The 19,489-nt window shown below is 39.0% G+C and overlaps 1 protein-coding gene across 1 annotated transcript; it reads right to left on the bottom strand.

Annotated features, from left to right (window-relative positions):
- Window positions 1-10,334: 10,334 nt before the first annotated feature.
- On the bottom strand, window positions 10,335-17,790 carry LOC108672491 (fibrinogen beta chain). The gene is made up of 9 exons (XM_018160158.2): window positions 17,115-17,790; window positions 15,984-16,101; window positions 15,077-15,638; window positions 14,805-14,876; window positions 14,038-14,447; window positions 13,329-13,455; window positions 12,346-12,458; window positions 11,794-11,915; window positions 10,335-10,505 (listed from the first exon to the last, which is right to left on the bottom strand). Exons 1-9 carry the CDS (start codon window positions 17,211-17,213, stop codon window positions 10,335-10,337), a joined length of 1,794 nt encoding a protein of 597 aa, XP_018015647.2. The 5' UTR covers window positions 17,214-17,790.
- Between the last annotated feature and the right edge of the window lie 1,699 nt (window positions 17,791-19,489).

Raw genomic sequence — 19,489 nt, forward strand, 5'->3', positions numbered from 1 at the left:
GTGGAGTAATTAATACATGTAAAAAGAAGAACTTAGAATAAAAGAATTTAACTTATAATTTGTTCAGAGTTAATAGACGATCAAAAAAATTAAACACTTTTGAAGATCATGCTTACAGAGTTCCTTAATTTGCAAGTTGAGATCCGTGCTCGAAACGATAAATTGAGAGCTCATCACTGCATGTTTCCTACATTCAATCTGTTCGATGAATTAAACAGCTTCCTGAATTTTCAATATTTATGCATTTGTGTTTACCCTAGATCATTTTAGCCACATATAAACGGTGATTAATGAGTTCCAGGCGATAGCTGCATGCCATGTTATTCCTATCAAATCATAATATTCTTATCGATGGCTATCATATTTCATACAAAACACGATTTTTCGTAGGTTAATCTCTCAGTGATAACTGATACCCAGTGACGAGAGATGCTGGCCAGGAAGACACCACAGCTGAATCGTCTCCCACGAACTTTCGTACAACTTCTCGAATTCTGTAATGGGTCTCTTTGAGGCAAGGCTGCATTTCTTTCACGTAAGTTTATTTACAGAAGCAATTTTTTTGCCCTCAACTGTTGCCGACGCCACAAAATTTCTAGACACATATAGACTTGATTTTCAAGATTATTCGCATTTAACCAGATGTTTATAATTGCAAGAAAGTCATTTACTAATATTTTCCGCAGGTGCAGCGGCGCATACATCAAAATGAAGTATCACATTCGTATCTTGAAAAAGAACATTTGGAAATTTCAGACTTGTCTCTCAATTGATTTCATCTGAATTCATGTGCGAGTTCCTTTTATCCGGATGACAGCAATTTGAATGTTAGTGATCCTTTTCCAACTCTCATCAAATTCACTGTGCACACCGAAAATGTGCCTACTTTTCAAAGAATAGCAGAAAAAACTGCAAAAGTACGCATTTTGAAGAATAGTTGCTGTTTATTTACGAAAACACCAGCTGAGACACAAATACTGTTCCTAGGTTTACGCATCTCTCGTTATGAATAAAGAAACACCAAAAATTTAATGAGTCTTGAATTGTTTACCGTTTGCTCATGGCTACGTAAACTTCGAATTCATGTTGAAGTTATACTCATTGTTTGTTCTTACAACGTGTTCGTTCTGATCTTCAGCAACCGGTTATGACATAAACGGAAAATGCTTTTATTATTATCGCCCTTTAGGAATAAGTGAATCGGGAAAATATTCTTGACATGCACATACATTTCGTAATTATTATCATTAATATTTGGGTGAAATTACGTCTTGAAAACCATTCATTTCTCTAAAGATTGGATATTCCATTAAAAAGTTCGAAGACAATAAAACTTTAACATGGAAATTTAAAAGTAAAATTGAATTTAAAGCGCAGTTTTGAGTGTTGACAGCCTTATTAAACTGCAGGTCAGCCATGTTGTTCAACGTATAAATTTAAGCGCAACGTGCATTCTTGCAGAGAGAAGTGTAGATCCGCTCGTAGCCTAGAGAAGTGCTCCAGAGGCAAGCAATAGCGTCGCTCCAGAGCTCCATAAGGTTGGGCTGGAGGCAGCATCTGGCCCTAACGACTTCATCAAAATATTCAGCAGAACTCAAATGCAAAAGTTTTCACCGAGTGCCGAACTGGAGCGAGCCGAGAGGTGGCGGGATTGGCTCTAGGAGCACGAAGGGACAGGGTCTTGAATTACTGAAACTGCGCAATACAAAAAGATACAAAATGCAGTGCTTGCATTCAAATCAAGCTTGGGTGTCAGATTTTTGCCCACTAGATATGACACTTTATTCGTGTAGAGAATGGGGTTATATTACAGTAAATACTCAAGTGGGGTTACAAATTACTCAATGCGTGAGAAAGTAAAGTGCGAAATCGAGGAATCTCTTCCAAATGTATTCGTTTAAAGATCATTACACTTCACGCTTTAACATAATAAAATGTACAAGGTGTACTACAGAAGATCGTCTAAACATTGAAAATGCGTTAAAACTTCGATGAAAAAATATTTCCAATTAGCTCTTTGTGTTTTCAAAAAGTGCTTAACGACGATTATAATTTGTCCATATTTACAGAACTCTTATACATATATTATTTTTTTACTTCTAATATTGTGCTACAAGACCGCTGAGCGACTCAAGTCTGCCTCGCCACGTATCCATTACCTGAGTAATTCAAATGATGGGCGTTGCGGTTATTTTGTCCATTGTTTATGGTGTGGCGTGAGCGAAGTGTATGTTTTTGCGTAGTTAGAGGCTTGCGACGGTTTTCTCGCTTGCATGTTGGGACGAAATCGCGTCTGGCTGATCCATAAGTCAGCAAGGCAAGCAATTAAGAGCAATAAGTGGAGACAGCGGTCGTCTCTAAGTCAGCGCCACTGCCACAATTTTTTAATGTTTTTTTTATATGATGTCTTAAAAAGATGGTCGAGGAACGCGTTGAATGAATGCCATGGAATTCTGCGACCGTGGCACTGGAAATTATAATGTTGATGTGGAAATTAAGGCACAATTTCTATGCTGATTTCTATTTCTAGAAAACACCAACCAAAATAAAGCATTTTCTTTATTTAAGCAAAATAATTAAAGTGGCTTGACCAAGGAAACTGTAATTGCGTTCCGAAATGAGGCTATAGGAATAATGTACTGCGGATTATCTATGAGGAAATTCCAAAGGGATCATACAAGAAATGAACGTTAGTGGTCATTTTTTGTTTGATTTTGTAAGATTATATTAAATGCTGAGATTTGCATGTGAATTGTCTCGTTATTTTCCTAACAAGAAAAGCTATTCTTCAGCAGAAACTGTGTTGATTATTATAATGAGTCAGACTCTGATCAAGACTTCGTCTGTTGTTTACTAAACTTAATAAATCTGCTCTTGCCTTCAATAAAACCATGAAACCTGGCCGATTTTCTCCAAATTAGCTTGGGAGAGTAAGTTGAAGGCGGACTCTATTCCACTGCTCAGACGCTCTCTTCTTCTGCATGGAGTGCGATTAATAACCCTCTCCTCTCAGCTGCTTTCCAATGAAAGTTTGTTGTTTTCAGGTCAGAGAGAACTGTCTCATAACGTGTCAAATAGTCATTACTTTAATTGAATATGCAAAACTGCGTCTGGTAATTTTACTGATTTGTAGGAATTATATGAATAATTTATACTGTTGACACTTATTCACGATGAAAAATTTTTCTTTCCGCGTAAGGGTACGCACACAGTGAAAGCAGGTTGCCAGCGTGCTGGTTACCTGCTCAGGCTGGCGCCTGAAACCATAGAATACAGAAGCCTATTCGTACAGGTTTTCACTGTGAACACTTACATTATTATCCTATGTTCATTCTTGTGGCAGGTTGGAGCAGTTTGCCCGCTCAAGCAAACCTGCTTTCAATGTGTACGTACCCTTAGCCTGTAATCGGTATCTGCGCTTTTCATTCGTAACGCCTCTATAACTGCCAACTGATAATTCACTTCGAATTTCTCAGCAATTTCTCTTCAACTCCACTCTACGACATAGATATAAACACCACATGCGTGACTTTTCTTCAGATAATGGAATTTTATGCTTCAGGGCGCAATATGTGTAAACAATGAGTTTTTAGCGCATTTTCTCATTTATGGAAAAAAGGCGCTATTGTGTTCGCCATGTCCATCCGGCCGTCTGTCCGTCTGTCCGTCTGTCCGTCTGTCCGTCTGTCCGTCTGTCCGTCTGTGACTTCACATTTTCGTCGATGAGAAAATGCGCTCTCCGTCACTCCCTGCAGTGAGTACTGAGATATATTTTTTCCTCTGAGTGACGCGGGCACCGACGTTGAAAAAAAGTGAAGAGGCACCTCAGTTTTTAATTGATGGAACTATAACCTATGTTCATACACTTTTCATGTTTATTATTTTTGTTTCTTTGGAGCTACATATTAAATAAATGAATATTTTTAGCACAAGCTAGATTTCATGTCCAGAAAATATCGTGTTACCAGAAACGAGATGTGTAGGAAAGTACTTAAAATTTACTCCCATGTAAATTTTTTCAACTTCACTAAAATAGTTACAAACATTAATGAGTAGTTCATTCAATTCATAATTCAATATAATACATTTTAATTTATTGTGTGCGACAGATCTTGGAATACCGAAACCAGTGAAAAATATTATGGTTTCTAAACACCATGACAAAACCTTTGTTATAATAATAATCTGCCTGTCCCCATTTTCACCACATCAAAGAGCAAGTCTGAAACAAAGAATAAATTTTTGAATACAGAAAATTACAATTTTCCTTTGACAAATGCTCCGGCAGGTGCCAAGCATCGCTAACAAGGCCGGGACCTTTGCGCTCTAATTAACTGAAACAAACAAATAAATTTTAATAATTTACGCGTGAGACTTCAAAATCTTCTGAGACCTGCCAACTTTGAAGAAAGAGTCTCGAGAGTTCCTCAACGATGCTTGTCTAGCTCTCGCGCTTACACACATGAACTCACGCACACTTTATGCTTCGTGCGCACGCACGATCGTCTGTTGCGGTGCACACTTCCGTTGTGGTGCACACGCGTGATCGTCTGTTGTGGTGCACACGTCCGTTGTGGTGCACACGCGTGATCGTCTGTTGTGGTGCACACGTCCGTTGTGGTGCACACGCGTGATCGTCTGTTGCGGTGCACACGTCCGTTATGGTGCACACGCGTGATCGTCTGTTGCGGTGCACAGGTTCGTTGTGGTGCAGACGCGTGATCGTCTGTTGCGGTGCACACGTTCGTTGTGGTGCACACGCGTGATCGTCTGTTGCGATGCACACGTTCGTTGTGGTGCACACGCGTGATCGTCTGTTATGGTGCAGACGTCGGATGTGGTGCATACGTCTGCTGTGGTGCAATCGTCCGTTTTTATGCACATAAAGATCGTCTGTTCGGGCGAAATTGTCTGTTGAAGTGCACAAGCGTGATCGTCAACGCTTCACATCGGCGTAGGCATCATTTCGGCAGGCTTCCGAAGCATCTCACAGTTCCAGAAACTAGTCGACAATTTTTTGCCTCATATCCTGGCATTCTGGCAGTTCCCTACCTCAGTTCACCAGCTTTCTGTCGCAACTTAGCAGTTCCAAAAACTTGATTACGATTATGGAAGTAAAATTGGCTTTCTTGCATATAAGTGAATTCGCAACTTTGAGTTTCAAAATAATGCAAACTTCACAGAATTTATCTTACTGCGAATATCATTTTGAAATGGACTAATTTCAGCAAATATCACTAACATCATCACCTAATTTCAGCAAACATAAGTGAGATGTTTGGGTTAAATTGTAAATGTTAACCCTAATTTTACTCACTAAATCATATAATACTTACGTCTCCCTGAAATAGCTTGTTGCCTAATGAGCGACGCCAATAAAGCAGGAGATTGCTGGCTTTATGAGGCTATGACTCTATTAACTTACGTCAGCTTTTAGGGAAATTGCTATTAAGAGTTACAAAGCATATATGGCCTCCCCATTCCTTTCTTATTATGTCGACGCACATTGAATTGTGTATGGGAAAACGACAAAACAAGCAGTTGTATGATATTACATACGTGAATAATTGATAAATTGGTTTTGACTTATCTAGTTTTGTGTTTGATTTATTTTTTATATGGTTATCAAATGAGGATGTATGTTACTTCTTCTAATTTCTAAATTACAATTTAGAAATTACTTCTAAATTACATTTTACCAAATAATTTGTTAGTATATGCTAATTAAAAATTCAAAGTCACTTCGTTTCAGAGAAGAATAAATACTTTAACATGTAATTACAGAAACTGTCATAACCTCTAATGTACCCTGCGCTACACAATGCACATCATCGTCTTGTTTTTCAGTCCTTAGTCAGCGTGATTTAATCAAAAAGTCAAAAATTCATCTTTTACTTTTCATCTAAAAAAACTAAGGTTCATTTTTTCGCTTAACATATCACGGGACAAACTTTTAAATCTTTTGCTAGTTTTTAAAGGCATTCTCAGGCAAAAGTAACGACAACCTTGGAACTTTCTAGAGCCTCGACAAATGTTTAATAATCGTTTAAATCAAAGCACACAGAGTTTGCATGGTTAACAAATAGCTTTGATGCAGAAATTTAGAGAAACTACACAAATTATTAGAATTTTTGACATCATCTAGCTGGAAGATAGTGAATTTGGTTCGACCATGAGTAAATAATGAATTCAAATTACACGACAACTCCAACGACTGTAAGGAAAATCGCATATTTTCTTTAATGTTTTTTTTTATAAAAATTGAAACCGTTAAGTCATCAAGTTTCTGAGATGAAGTTAATAATTTATTGTTTGTCTTTCAAGGTATATGCGAGTATGGAAATAAGTACACATCCCCTGTTGCTTTGCTGCTCCGCATCCGCATATTTTTGTACATTTTTCTAGAATTTTTCTTCCTTCTGAAATACAGAGGAATTTTTTACAGGTATTCCGGTCTGAAATGATTCAAAAATCTTGATCATCAGCAGTTTATATTGTACGATATGAGTATGATAAAATCTATAACATTTTGAATTTACATTACATACTAAATATTAAAATCTGCATTTGACAAATTTTAACCTGATTTATAGAATTTTTATTTCGTCTGATTTTTACTGTGTCTGATTTTTTCCCAGTGAACATTTTTGAATGTCATCTGTGATTTGCATATAAATACTTGGCAATCTGCAAGGTATTTCCACTCCATATTGAGTGGAAAATTTGTTAAAATGAACATATAATGTGTCGAATCTTTTTCATAATTAACTAGGTATTTTATTAGAAATAATAACACCTATGGGACATTTCAACGCACAAAATTATGCTCAGTTGATGCAGAACTTTTCAATCATCAGTGGATTAAGGTTGTTCAAATATTCTGTTGTAGGGCTTAGCTTAATGGAAATAATAAGCAGATAGATCAAGGCACCGGCGCCTGACGTCTCGCTCTAGAGTGACACGGCAATTTACTCATGTAGCATAGCATAGCATAGTATAGCATAGCATAGCATAGAATAGCATAGCATAGCATAGCATAGCATAGCATAGCATAGAATAGCATAGCATAGCATAGCATAGCATATCATAGCATAGCATAGCATAGCACAGCATATCATAGCATATCATAGCATAGCATAGCATATCATAGGATAGCATGGCATATCATAGCATAGCATAGCATAGCACAGCATATCATAGCATAGCATAGTATAGCATAGCATAGCATAGCATAGCATATCATATCTAGTACAGTACACAGGAACACAACACAGGAAGAAATACAATACAGGAAGCAACCACACCCAAGCAAGCGGTGCTGTGCTTTCGTGCTTGCAACATCCCGCCAGTTGTTCCTGTATATTGAGAACTTATGAAATAAACACAACTGCAAGCTTGTGACCTTTATCTCTGTCATGTATTATAATTATGTTATCTCTGCACGCAGGATCAGGTATCTCTGCACACAGGATCACGTATCTCTGTTCACAGGATCACGTATCTCTGCTACACAGGATCAAGTATATCTGTGCATAGGATCACGTATCTCTGTACACAGGATCAAGTATCTCTGTACACAGGATCACGTATCTCTGTACACAGGATCACGTATCTCTGTACACAGGATCAAGTATCTCTGTGCACAGGATCACGTATCTCTGTACACAGGATCAAGTATCTCTGTACACAGGATCACGTATCTCTGCACACAGGATCACGTATCTCTGCACGCAGGATCACGTATCTCTGTACACAGGATCACGTATCTCAGCACACACGATCACGAATCTCTGTACACAGGATCAGGTATCTCTGTACACAGGATCACATATCTCTGCACACGGGATCAGGTATCTCTGCACACAGGATCAAGTATCTCTGTACACAGGATCACGTATCTCTGCACACAGGATCAGGTATCTCTGCACACAGGATCACGTATCTCTGTACACAGGATCACGTATTTCTGTACACAGGATCAAGTATCTCTGTACACAGGATCACGTATCTCTGTACACAGGATCACGTATCTCTGTACACAGGATCACGTATCTCTGTACACAGGATCACATATCTCTGTACACAAGATCACGTATCTCTGCACACATGATCATGCATCTTGTATACATAATCAAGTATCTCCGACACCGGAGACATCTGTAAATTCATCCTAAAAGTATATCAAAAGATTGGTTTCATCACCACCAGTTCCCACATACAAGCTTGACTGTTTAATTATTACCTCTTCACAATATATCATTATTCCACCCGTCGGTATTGTTCTCTCATATAATTACTATGTTGTCCTTGATGCCAAAATTATCAGTACTGTCCCTGTCGCTAGTCCTTCACTTCTCAACCAGGATACCTACTTGGGAATGATTTTAATTTCCTTCTTAATTACTTGTAAATGAGATAGAAATGTTAAAGTTATTAACAAGTGTCAAGGCACATTGATTAGTGGCAACTAGGTACGACAGCAAGGATATTAAGCTTAAATTATTTATTACATTTATTAAGGAAAATTAAGGAAAGCGATAATTTTTCAAGGAAAATATCGCTTTTCTTACAATTTAGTGGAAGGGTACTATACATTTTCACTCAGAAAAATAAATGGGTAAAATATTCCAAATCGTGATTTAATTTATGCTCGAGTGGCGAACAGTGCATCGCCATTTAAACAAAGTCTCACTCATTTCTCAATGTGCATCAAAGTTCATAAAACAACAATGAAGAATTCTCACGAAATAAGGATTGTTCTCATTTTGCTCTTATTCTATTTTGACATCGGTGAAAATAAGTGCCAAAGGCAAAGTGCCAAAGGCAAGTGCAGGCAATAGGCAAAGGCCGCCTAAGCCTACACGCATTAGTCCTATGTCGATTATCAAGGGTCAGATGCTCACAAATAATTGCGATATCGTATATTAGCAAGAAAAAGATGGCGGTTTGTTAAGCGAATTCGCGATTTGATGTACTACATCACACGATATATTATATATGATGGACTACATCATACGATATATTATATTATATTAATTGGTCGAATATTTTTTTTGGACACAGATACTCTCAATATAAGATTCGTTTCACGATCAATTTCGTGTTGAACCTTTTACTCAAATATTTTATATATTAGAAAGTAACTCAAACTCTGAGGGATTTTAAAATAATGTTAAAGTAAAATGCTCTGGAAAAATCGGTCCAAAGAAAAAACTATTTGCTAATTTTTTTTATTTTCGTAATCCTGATAGACGATATAATTTTAGGAAGCGAAAATTTAATAAAAACACGACAAAAACTGAGACAAAGCAAACACTTTTAAATTTATATGATCCTATAATTCAAATTTTAACACGTAATAATGACAGAATTTATAGGATATGATAAAAAATAAGAAGAATATATGGATATTTAATAATAATAATAATAATAATGATAATAAAGCAATAATAAATAAATAATAATAATTTATACGGAACACGCACAATTTTTAACAAGGAAACAGCGTGAAATAGATGTTGGCAGTTTCACAGCAGTTACCGCGACAATGTGACGCAATTGTCCGCTACGCAGTAGTTTGTTTCACTGCAGAGTTTTTAATTTGAGGGCATTTTTTTAATGGCTCTAAAGTTCAGTCTTCAATTAAAGGGCAGAGTAGCGAAGTGAAGGACTGCGTGCCTCGTATTTCGCGTCTTCCGTGATTGGCGACCTATGAAGAAATTAAGCGGCACGTACGCAGTTCTTGGGGAAATTTATAATTGTATTGTAAAAAATTGTAGAAGAAAAAATGTATTGGAAAAAATTGTAGAGAGGGAAAAGAGAAAAATTTTAATAAGTTTCACGTGATTGAAGGCAAAGTTATACATGACAAAATGCATGGAACAAATTATTTTATTTCATATGTGAAATGTTTGATGATTATGCAAGTTAAATTAGCTTAAGGCTAATTGCCTCTACCGACACGACACTTTTCGTTCGGTAAGGTAAAAATAAATAAATTATGTGACCTTAATAAATTGAGTGCAGCAATAATTCCTGGATATGACTCACGTAAATAAACATTTTAATTTAAATTATTAGGATCTTATAAATAAATATCCTGCACGTGTATACATATATCTTTAATCTCAGGCGGTAGGGGGAGTCTGGGTGGGAGTCTGTCAAGTGAAGGAGTTTGGGTGGGAGCCTGTCAAGTGAAGGAGTTTGGGTGGAAGCCTGTCAAGTGAAGGAGTTTGGGTGGGAGTCTGTCAAGTGAAGGAGTTTGGGTGGGAGCCTGTCAAGTGAAGGAGTTTGGGTGGGAGTCTGTCAAGTGAAGGAGTTTGAGTGGGAGTCTGTCAAGTGAAGGAGTTTGGGTGGAAGCCTGTCAAGTGAAGGAGTTTGGGTGGGAGCCTGTCAAGTGAAGGAGTTTGGGTGGGAGCCTGCCAAGTGAAGGAATTTGTGTGGGAGCTTGTCAAGTGAAGGAGTTTGTGTGGGAGCCTGCCAAGTGAAGGAGTTTGGGTGGGAGCCTGCCAAGTGAAGGAGTTTTGACCTATAGGCATAAGCTGCCATTCTGCCCTCACAAAAATTAACGGGTCACATTGTCCGAATATTAACACAAGTTTCTTAGCTGTATCATAAGCAGGAAGCGGACGTAGCAATTACACGTCCTATTGCCAAACTGGGTCAGGATGACTCACACGAGCGTAAAAGTGCTTCGCTATTTGGACAATGTCTCAGTAATTTCTCCAACTTTGAATAATAGATTTTTTTCTAAACAAGAAAGGGCAAAGAAAATGACAAAAAAATTTGAGGAACATAGAAAATGCCACGAATTATGAAATGGTTAAATGAAAATATTTTGAATTTGCCTAGCGTTTTTTTTTTCAACGAAAACCTTGTAAATTGGCGCGGTGCTTTCTCACGCAAATATTTTGTATTTGCATTCTGTTCTTTCAATGAAAATATGGTGAATATTAATTTTATTTTCCGTCAAGTTCGGAGCAGAGAGCGGTCTCTGGTATGGGCTACTGTAGGTTTAATCAAAATTTTGAGTTTGGCGACTGGAAGCAAGCGAACTCTGCCATTTTGTTTTCTTACAACTCCATCAGTAACTTCAAACGTCCTCGCGTTTGATTCTGGGTTTGTTTCACTTTTATCGTATTTAATTTTGGATTTATTTTTAATTCCAGCAATAGATTTATTTCTTGCATTTAACCTGATTCCTTTGAAGATCATCGCGTTAATTGGGTTTATTTCAAGCGCCAGTTGATTTTCAGAATCCGTATCTGAATTTTGTCTACCGAATTTCTGATCGTTATCAGCAGAGATAACAATGTTCTTGATATCGTTACTGGTTACGTTAAATTTTACAGTTTCATCAACATGGCGCTGTTTTATATTTTCTTTCTTATCGAAACCCGTCAAATCTTTCTCATAATCAAAATCTGAATTAATTCGAGTTGAAAAATCTGAAATATTTTGAGTTGATAAATCTGCAATATTTTGAATTGAAAAATCTGAAATATTTTGAGATGAAAAATCTGATTTATTTCGAGTTGATATATCTGAAATATTTCGAGTTGACAAATCTGAAATATTTTGAGTTGAAAAATCTGAAATATTTTGAGTTGATAAATCTGCAATATTTTGAATTGAAAAATCTGAAATATTTTGAGATGAAAAATCTGATTTATTTCGAGTTGATATATCTGAAATATTTCGAGTTGACAAATCTGAAATATTTTGAGTTGAAAATTCTGAAATATTTTGATTTCTGTGAGAAAATATCTTCCATGTTTTGGGGTTGCGGGAGACTGGCCCGTACACCCCGACCCCCCGCGGCGTGGGGTCGCCGTCCCCCCACGCCCCCGTGGGGTGAGCGTCGTAGCAGCGGCCGTACCACCACCCGCCACCGTACAGCTCAGCACAGCTCCGGTCTGATGATGAATTGTGTTGATGGTGAATTGTGTTGATGATGATGAATTGTGTTGATGAATTGTGTTGATGATGAATTGTGATGATGAATTGTGTTGATGATGAATTGTGATGATGAATTTTGTTGATGATGAATTGTGTTGATGATAAATTGCGATGATGATGAATTGTGATGATGATGAATTGTGTTGATGATGAATTGTGATGATTATAATTAATGATAATAATTATGATCAATAATGTCATGACTGCGTCAAAATTGCAAAATTGCAATTGGGGTTCGAGACTTGCAGCAAAATTGAAAATGCCGCATTGTTCAAAATCGGCGACAGGCCTGATAGTTCAATCTTCAATGCTGACCCCACCGTTATTATTATAATATTATTTATCTATAATTTTCGTTATTTTAAATATAATGCAAACTGAACTGACCGTACGAGGCGTCGTTGTCGTTGTCGTACGTAGAGAAGCGCTGCCGGTGATGCGACGAGAGTACGTCTGGCAGCGAACTGCGCTGTATGTAATGTCCTATCTGCAACTCATACCTGCAGGTACAGTTAGGTACATTTAGTTACCTTTGGTGATTAATCTAGTTATTAACATTATTTATTAGCTTATTAACATTTTCATTAGTCATCGGTATCGTATTGATAATAGAGGATATCGTAATTCGTCAAAGTATGTATCGAACAGCCGCAAGGAAACGGAACCCAGCCCAAGACTGAAAATTTTCCCTCCTCCAGAACAGTCAGTCGAATTATCGACTAAATTTATGCTGAATAATGCCAATTGCTGTCTCTGGGAGAGTTAATAGCAGCAACAGAACTATTTCTAGTCTACTTCAAACCTTTACTGTGGAATCACAAAAAAATACGATGATAATAGAGAATGTATGCAATACTTATATGAGGTTGAGGCCCTTAAACCCTACCGTGTTTCACTGGCCCCACTGGGTTGTGCAGTACTCACATGTGGTTGGGGCCTTCAACCCTTAACAGGCCCCACTGGGTTGTGCAGTACTCACATGTGGTTGGGACCTTCAACCCTGAACATGTCCACTGGGTTGTGCAGTACTCACATGTGGTTATGTGGTGGGGGCCTTCAACCCTTAACAGGCCCCACTGGGTTGTGCAGTACTCACATGTGGTTGCTGCCTTCATCCCTGAACATGTCCCACTGGGTTGTGCAGTACTCACATGTGGTTGCTGCCTTCATCCCTGAACATGTCCCACTGGGTTGTGCAGTACTCACATGTGGTGGGGGCCTTCAACCCTTAACATGCCCCACTGGGTTGTGTAGTACTCACATGTGGTTGGGGCCTTCAACCTTTACCAGCCCCACTGGGATGTGCAGTACTCACATGTGGTGGGGGCCTTCAACCCTTAACAGGCCCCACTGGGTTGTGCAGTACTCACATGTGGTTGGGGCCTTCAACCCTGAACATGTCCCACTGGCCCCACATGGCTATGCCGGCTTTACCCTCAGCGAGAAGCAGCAGCGAGTAGCGGCGGCTGGTCGTCATGTCGTGAACGTGTTTCAAACCTGTCGCAGACACGCCATATTCATGCTAACACTCATAAAAAGGGAGAAACTTTGTCCAAATTGGGATGCAGTGCTTGCTCTTGTGTGAGCCATCGTGATCCACTTCGGCCCAACATTAGGGAGTATTAGTAATACGTGTAAATAGTGTGTCACTATTTGGACAACATGACGCATTAATTTTTCCGAGAGAAAGCATCGTGTTAGAATATTGAAGGATAAACTATCCTCTTTAGTATTATTTTCAGTAATAGTAGAATTGGTGGTAGTTTTAAAATGTATTAAAAATGAGTCAACGAAGAGAATACGTGTTTCGTATAATATTCAATAAAATGAAGTTATGATGAAAAAGGGTTTTGGGCATTATTTCCTAGACACGGAAGGAAAAATTTCAGTTGATCAATGTCTATTGAAAAGCGTTAAGAAGCGAAATGCGTTGTTTCCATGCAGATTGGCATTTCAAAATGGCATTATTGATTAAATTTTAATTCATAAAAGAATTTTCTTGTAATTATATTCCAAGGAAATCGGGAAAGGTTATTTTTTCCACCTGTATGACAAAAAAAGAACAAATCGATATATTACCTAAAAAGTATTCGCCATTTAAATATCCGAATCCTGATTCATATTCAGCCCAGGGTCGTGTGAAGTTCTCCCAGGTCGGACCAGAATTTTTTAGTTGGGATTCAGATCCTTCCGAAATGTTGACAGCTTCATTACTGACTCTATTCCAAAATAAACTATTATCAGTTTCACGTTCTACCTCAATGCCCTCGCTTTCTAGAGGAACGTCAAAGAAGGCAGACAAGTTTACTGGATGGTCGTTGCCTTCGATTGCGGTTTCATCCATGGAGGAAAATCCATTGTGTTTTCTGTTAACTTTGATCTTTCTGTCCCGGTTAAGAATTACGGTCCAGCCTCCCCCGAACTCCACAAGGTTCATGTCACAGAAAACATTGACGCCGACGGTGTCGGTGACGCCATAAGAACCACATCTGGAAATACACATGAATGAGTTTTCAGTAGCTATTAATTTAAGAGAATATAATAGTTCATTGACCTGTCATGGTAGATTATGTACATTCACAAGTCTACCAATCTGTCAGGGTAGATTTTGTACACCTACATGTCTCTGCTGACCGGTCCGAGTAGATTATATACATCACAAGTCTACCGACCTGTCAGTGTAGATTGTGTCGCACCCCAAAGTCTACCGACCTGTCAGGGTAGATTGTGTCACACCTCAAAGTCTACCGACTTGTCAGTGGTCAGTGTAGATTGTGTCACACCTGAAAGTCTACCGACTTGTCAGTGGTCAGTGTAGATTGTGTCACACCTTAAAGTCTACCGACCTGTCAGGGTAGATTGTATACACCCGTGACTCTCGTTCCCCTCGCCTGTAGATGTCCCAGCAGTCCCTGGGCCTGGTATGGAATATATGAATATTAATATTAAAACTATTGTTATTAATGTTACTATTAATATTATAATATTATATTACGTGAAGATGTTGATCATAATTCTGCTGTGGGAAGCTCAACTGACTAAAAATATCAGATTAAAATATTAGTTAACAGTTGGAAAAATAATTCATCATTCATCAATTAGCATGCCACTTTTTTACCTTGAATGATAAGTCGTTACTCTTAATTGCGAAACATTTTTGATGCTCTCATTCTCATGCACAAGAAGCTTCCTCTTAGCTTCCAAAGATTCGATATCCTTTTCAACATCTTGCAACATTTTCTTGATGATATCTTTCTGCAGTTTTTCCTGTTGGTTCGCGTCAATATTGTCCAAAACACGCCTCAACTTCTCATGCTGTTCGTCTTGCGCCGCGATAATTTCTCTCATGGCAGAAATTATCTGCTCATCTGCATGGCTCTCCTCCTCTACGACGGTTTCATTATTGACCAAATCCAGTATTTCATTCATCAATCTGGCGTTCTCAATTTCCAGAGTTCCAGTGTTGTTCTGCAGTTCTCTTCGGTCGTTGTCGATGGCTGCCAGGGATTCCAGAGAAGCTCTCGTTTTTTCATTTTCTTCAAGAATTGCCGAAGCAATTTCCGCGAAGCCATTTTTCGAAATATTGAAAATTTCTTCTCCAGCCTCATGGCTCTCGGCCCCTGATGCCTCAAAAGCCGCCACAACCTCCAGGCTAAAGTTCTCGACTTTAGTTGACAGTTCTGAAAAGAAGTTCAACAAGAACTCTACTGTGGTTCGATACAATAAACTGAGGATATAAGCACAAAAAATAATGTCAATGCTATTCGTGCATAAAGCCCTGGTAACGACAGTTACCGTCAGTAGAAAAAGGGGTAACCCTTTTTCTACTGACAGATTACCCGTCGTCAATGCTATTCGTACCTATCACCCTGGTAACGAGAGTAACCCTCAGTAGACAAAGGGTAACTTTTGCCTACCGACACATTACCCGGCGTTAATGCTATTCGTACCTAAAGGCCTGGTAACGAGAGTAACCGTCAGTAGACAAAGGGTAACGTAAGTAACTAAGGTATTGGGCCACCCACCCACTAGACCAGCGGTCAACCCCGAGATGTCGAGGGGTGGGGGAGGGGGGAGGAGCTTCTGCAGCTTAGCTGCGGCCGCCGACAGCCCTCGGACGAGGTGGATGGGGATGGTCGCCACCTTCAGGGGATATCATATTATACAGGGATAATATAATAATAGTAATATTATTATTGTTATTAATATTATAATATTAATAGTAATATAAATGATGATATTATAGTATATGAAGAAAGTTATATTAATTAGAAACTTTTTTCAACTTCCAAAACATGACCAGCCATAGACAACGTATGAATAGACATAGATCGATAACATATACTGTATGTAACCCACATTCCACTTAGGAGATAAGACTCATAAATTAGATTTTTTTCTAAAATACTGAGAAATTTTTTGAGGTATCACTAGTCGAACATTCAGAGAAATATGTGAGTTTTGTTAAATAGCAAAGCACTTTTAATGTAACTGTTGGTTATTCTGATCCGGTATAGGGGTATCTATATAGCTACGTTTGCTCGTGAAAATGTGTCACAATGTGACTCATTCATTTTTCTGAGTGAACTGAAGAAATTCTATTCACTCCGCTTGCGTTAAATGAAATTAGAACTAATTTCAAAACTTCTAACCCGAAGATTCCACTCCATGGATTGATATTAAATAAATGGTATTTAAATAGTAGCGCTCACTCATATAGAATAGAATAGAAGTGTCGGCACTGAAGAAATATGCCCATGGCCTATAAGGAAGGGATCACAATGAAGGATGGTCACTATATAATGAAGGGATCACAATGACCAAATGGTGACACACTTCCTGCTTTTTTAACTGATGTTCTCTTATACGGAGCTGAAATACATATGCATGACCCACACACGGGCGAAAGGTGCATCGCTATTTAGACAAAGTCGCACTTATTTTTCTGAGACCTTGTTGCCCTCAAGTCAACTTACGACTGACCGATAAAGCTAAAAGACACAAAGGATATTTAGACAAAGTCCCACTAATTTTTCTGAGACTTTGTTGCCCTCAAATCAACTAACGACTGACCGATAAAGCTAAAAGACACAAAGGAGATTTAGACAAAGTCCCGCTTATTTTTCTGAGACCTTGTTGCCCTCAAGTCAACTCACAACGCAGGTGTTCTCGGTCTCCTCGTAGGCGGGGGCGGTCTGCACCAGCGATGCCACAAAGTATAGGCCCAGGAAGAAACAATGTCTCCGTGACGTCATTGTGATGGTGAAAACTCAACTACTTCTGCACTTGTGATGCCTTATGTTTGAGTGGTGACCGATGCTACGTAGTGACCGATGGTAAGTAGTGACCGATGCTGAAATAGAGACGGATGCTAAGAAGTGACGGATGCTAAGAAGTGACGGATGCTAAGAAGTGACGGATGCTAAGAAGTGACGGATGCTAAGAGGGACCGAAGATAAGTGGTGATAAATGATTAATTAGTGACCTATGCTCAAGTAGTGACGGATGCTAAGTAGTGAGCGAAGCTAAAGTAGTGACCGACGCTAAGTAGTGACTGAAGTTAAGTAGTGACTGAAAATAAGTAGTGACCGATAATTAATTACTGACCGGTGCTCAAGTAATCCGATAAAAAATAGTTCATATTTTTTCTTGTGAAATTATGATGCAATGCAATTTAATGAAACCGATCATAGCTAATGTGATATTAAGGACTAAAAATATTACCAATACGAGAATAATTTGAATGTTGAAACACGCATGCAATGGCCGAAAATTCGTGCAGTCTTGTAGCCGAACGTCATTGTATGCGGAAATCACGAATAAAAATTTCTGTGTAACTATCATGAATGTTAATTTTACCACGTTTTTCTTAGCTCGCTTTCGTGTCCGTCTGTGATGATCAAATCTTGCAATCGATATTTCACCAACTTTCCCGCTAGCTAGCGCTCTGAAACTTTTAGGGAAGCTCAGCTGCCGATGACAATACAATAATCAATAATTTGTTGCACGTTTCCAGGCGTATTTATTCAATGGAATGCGTGGAATTTATTCAATTGGTGCATGAAATGAGATGAAATTACATGCACCAATGTATCCCCTCGAATACAATTTTCTACAGAACTTCGAAAAGAATTTTCTTTCGTGCATTTGCGTGGCCAACTGAAATAAAATGAATATTATGTAGGACTAAAAAGGTGAAAATAAAATACTTTAAAAAACACGTTTTTCTTGTGGACTAAAAAGTAGAAAATAAATTATGGCTCGCCCCAAAAAACGTGGGTCGGGCAGATTTATGATTAAAGCGAAAAGCACACAACACACGAATTTTGGAAATTTGATGATGAACGTACAGCCATACCCACGTTTTTTGGGGCGAGCCATAATTTATTTTCTACTTTTTAGTCCACAAGAAAAACGTGTTTTTAAAAAAGTTTTTTTAGGTAATTTATTTTCTACTTTTTAGTCCACAAGAAAAACGTGGTTTTTTAAAAAGTTTTTTTTAAAGTATTTTATTAGTGTGGATATCTAGGATTTCCATACACTGCACTGTCAGTACACTCACTGCACTGCCAGTACACTCACTGCACTGCCAGTACACTCACTGCACTGCCAGTACACTCACTGCACTGCCAGTACACTCACTGCACTGTCAGTACACACACTGCACTGCCAGTACACTCACTGCACTGACACTGCACTGCCAGTACACACACTGCACTGCCAGTACACTCACTGCACTGCCAGAAAACTCACTGCACTGCCTGTACACTCACTGCACTGCCAGTACACTCACTGCAATGCCGGCAGTGCACCTACTGTCTTATCAGCTGCAGCTGGGTCGGCCGCTGCGGTGCACGCATACCGCTTTTGCACTATCAGGCCGCATCGGGATGCACCGAACCGCAATGTGAAGCCTCGGACCTCAAAGGGGTTGCTTCGGACCGCATCGGGATACATCGGACCGCATCGGGATACATCGGACCGCATCGGGATACATCGGACCGCATCGGGATTCATCGGACAACATCGGCCCGAAACGGGATGCATCGGACCGCATTGAGATGTTAAAAAAGTCCAAGTAACCGGCTTACAACGGCAGAATTTGTTGCTTCATCAAGAGAGGTAAATGCTGCAGAAAAAAGATGCTGGCTGAAGATAACTGGGTCGCCTGCCGAAGACCACCACTGCCCTGGATGTAATGGACCATAATGATTCCTGCCTTCCGGAACGTAGCCTTCATCACTTGAAACCGTCCGTATCTAGGCCGTGGGTCGAACCAGCCCTCGGTCAAACGGCCACTTGTCGAAGGACGATAAATTTTGGAACAGAACTATGCTATCAGAAACCTAACCTCAGTGAACGTGAAATTACGTAATTTAACGACAAACCGAGACGGAGGACAAAACCGAGATGTTCACGGCTGATTGGTGGATGTCCGGAGAGATCCAAGGCATTCGATTCAGGGCTTATTGGTGGTGCACGGCTGCGTTCTAAGATAACTCATAAGAAGAGCCAATTTGCAAAACATAGC

The sequence above is a fragment of the Hyalella azteca genome, unplaced genomic scaffold, assembly GCF_000764305.2.
Source record: "Hyalella azteca isolate HAZT.00-mixed unplaced genomic scaffold, Hazt_2.0.2 contig13457, whole genome shotgun sequence".
NCBI lineage: Eukaryota > Metazoa > Arthropoda > Malacostraca > Amphipoda > Hyalellidae > Hyalella > Hyalella azteca.

Coding starts and splice junctions, on each gene's coding strand:
- LOC108672491 (XM_018160158.2), bottom strand. CDS start 17,213: ATGACGTCACGGAGACATTGTTTCTTCCTGGGCCTATACTTTGTGGCA. Junction 14,877..15,076: donor GTAACGACTTATCATTCAAG/GTAAAAAAGTGG, acceptor ATTCCATACCAG/GCCCAGGGACTGCTGGGACA. Junction 12,459..13,328: donor GTTGAAGGCCCCAACCACAT/GTGAGTACTGCA, acceptor CTGTACCTGCAG/GTATGAGTTGCAGATAGGAC.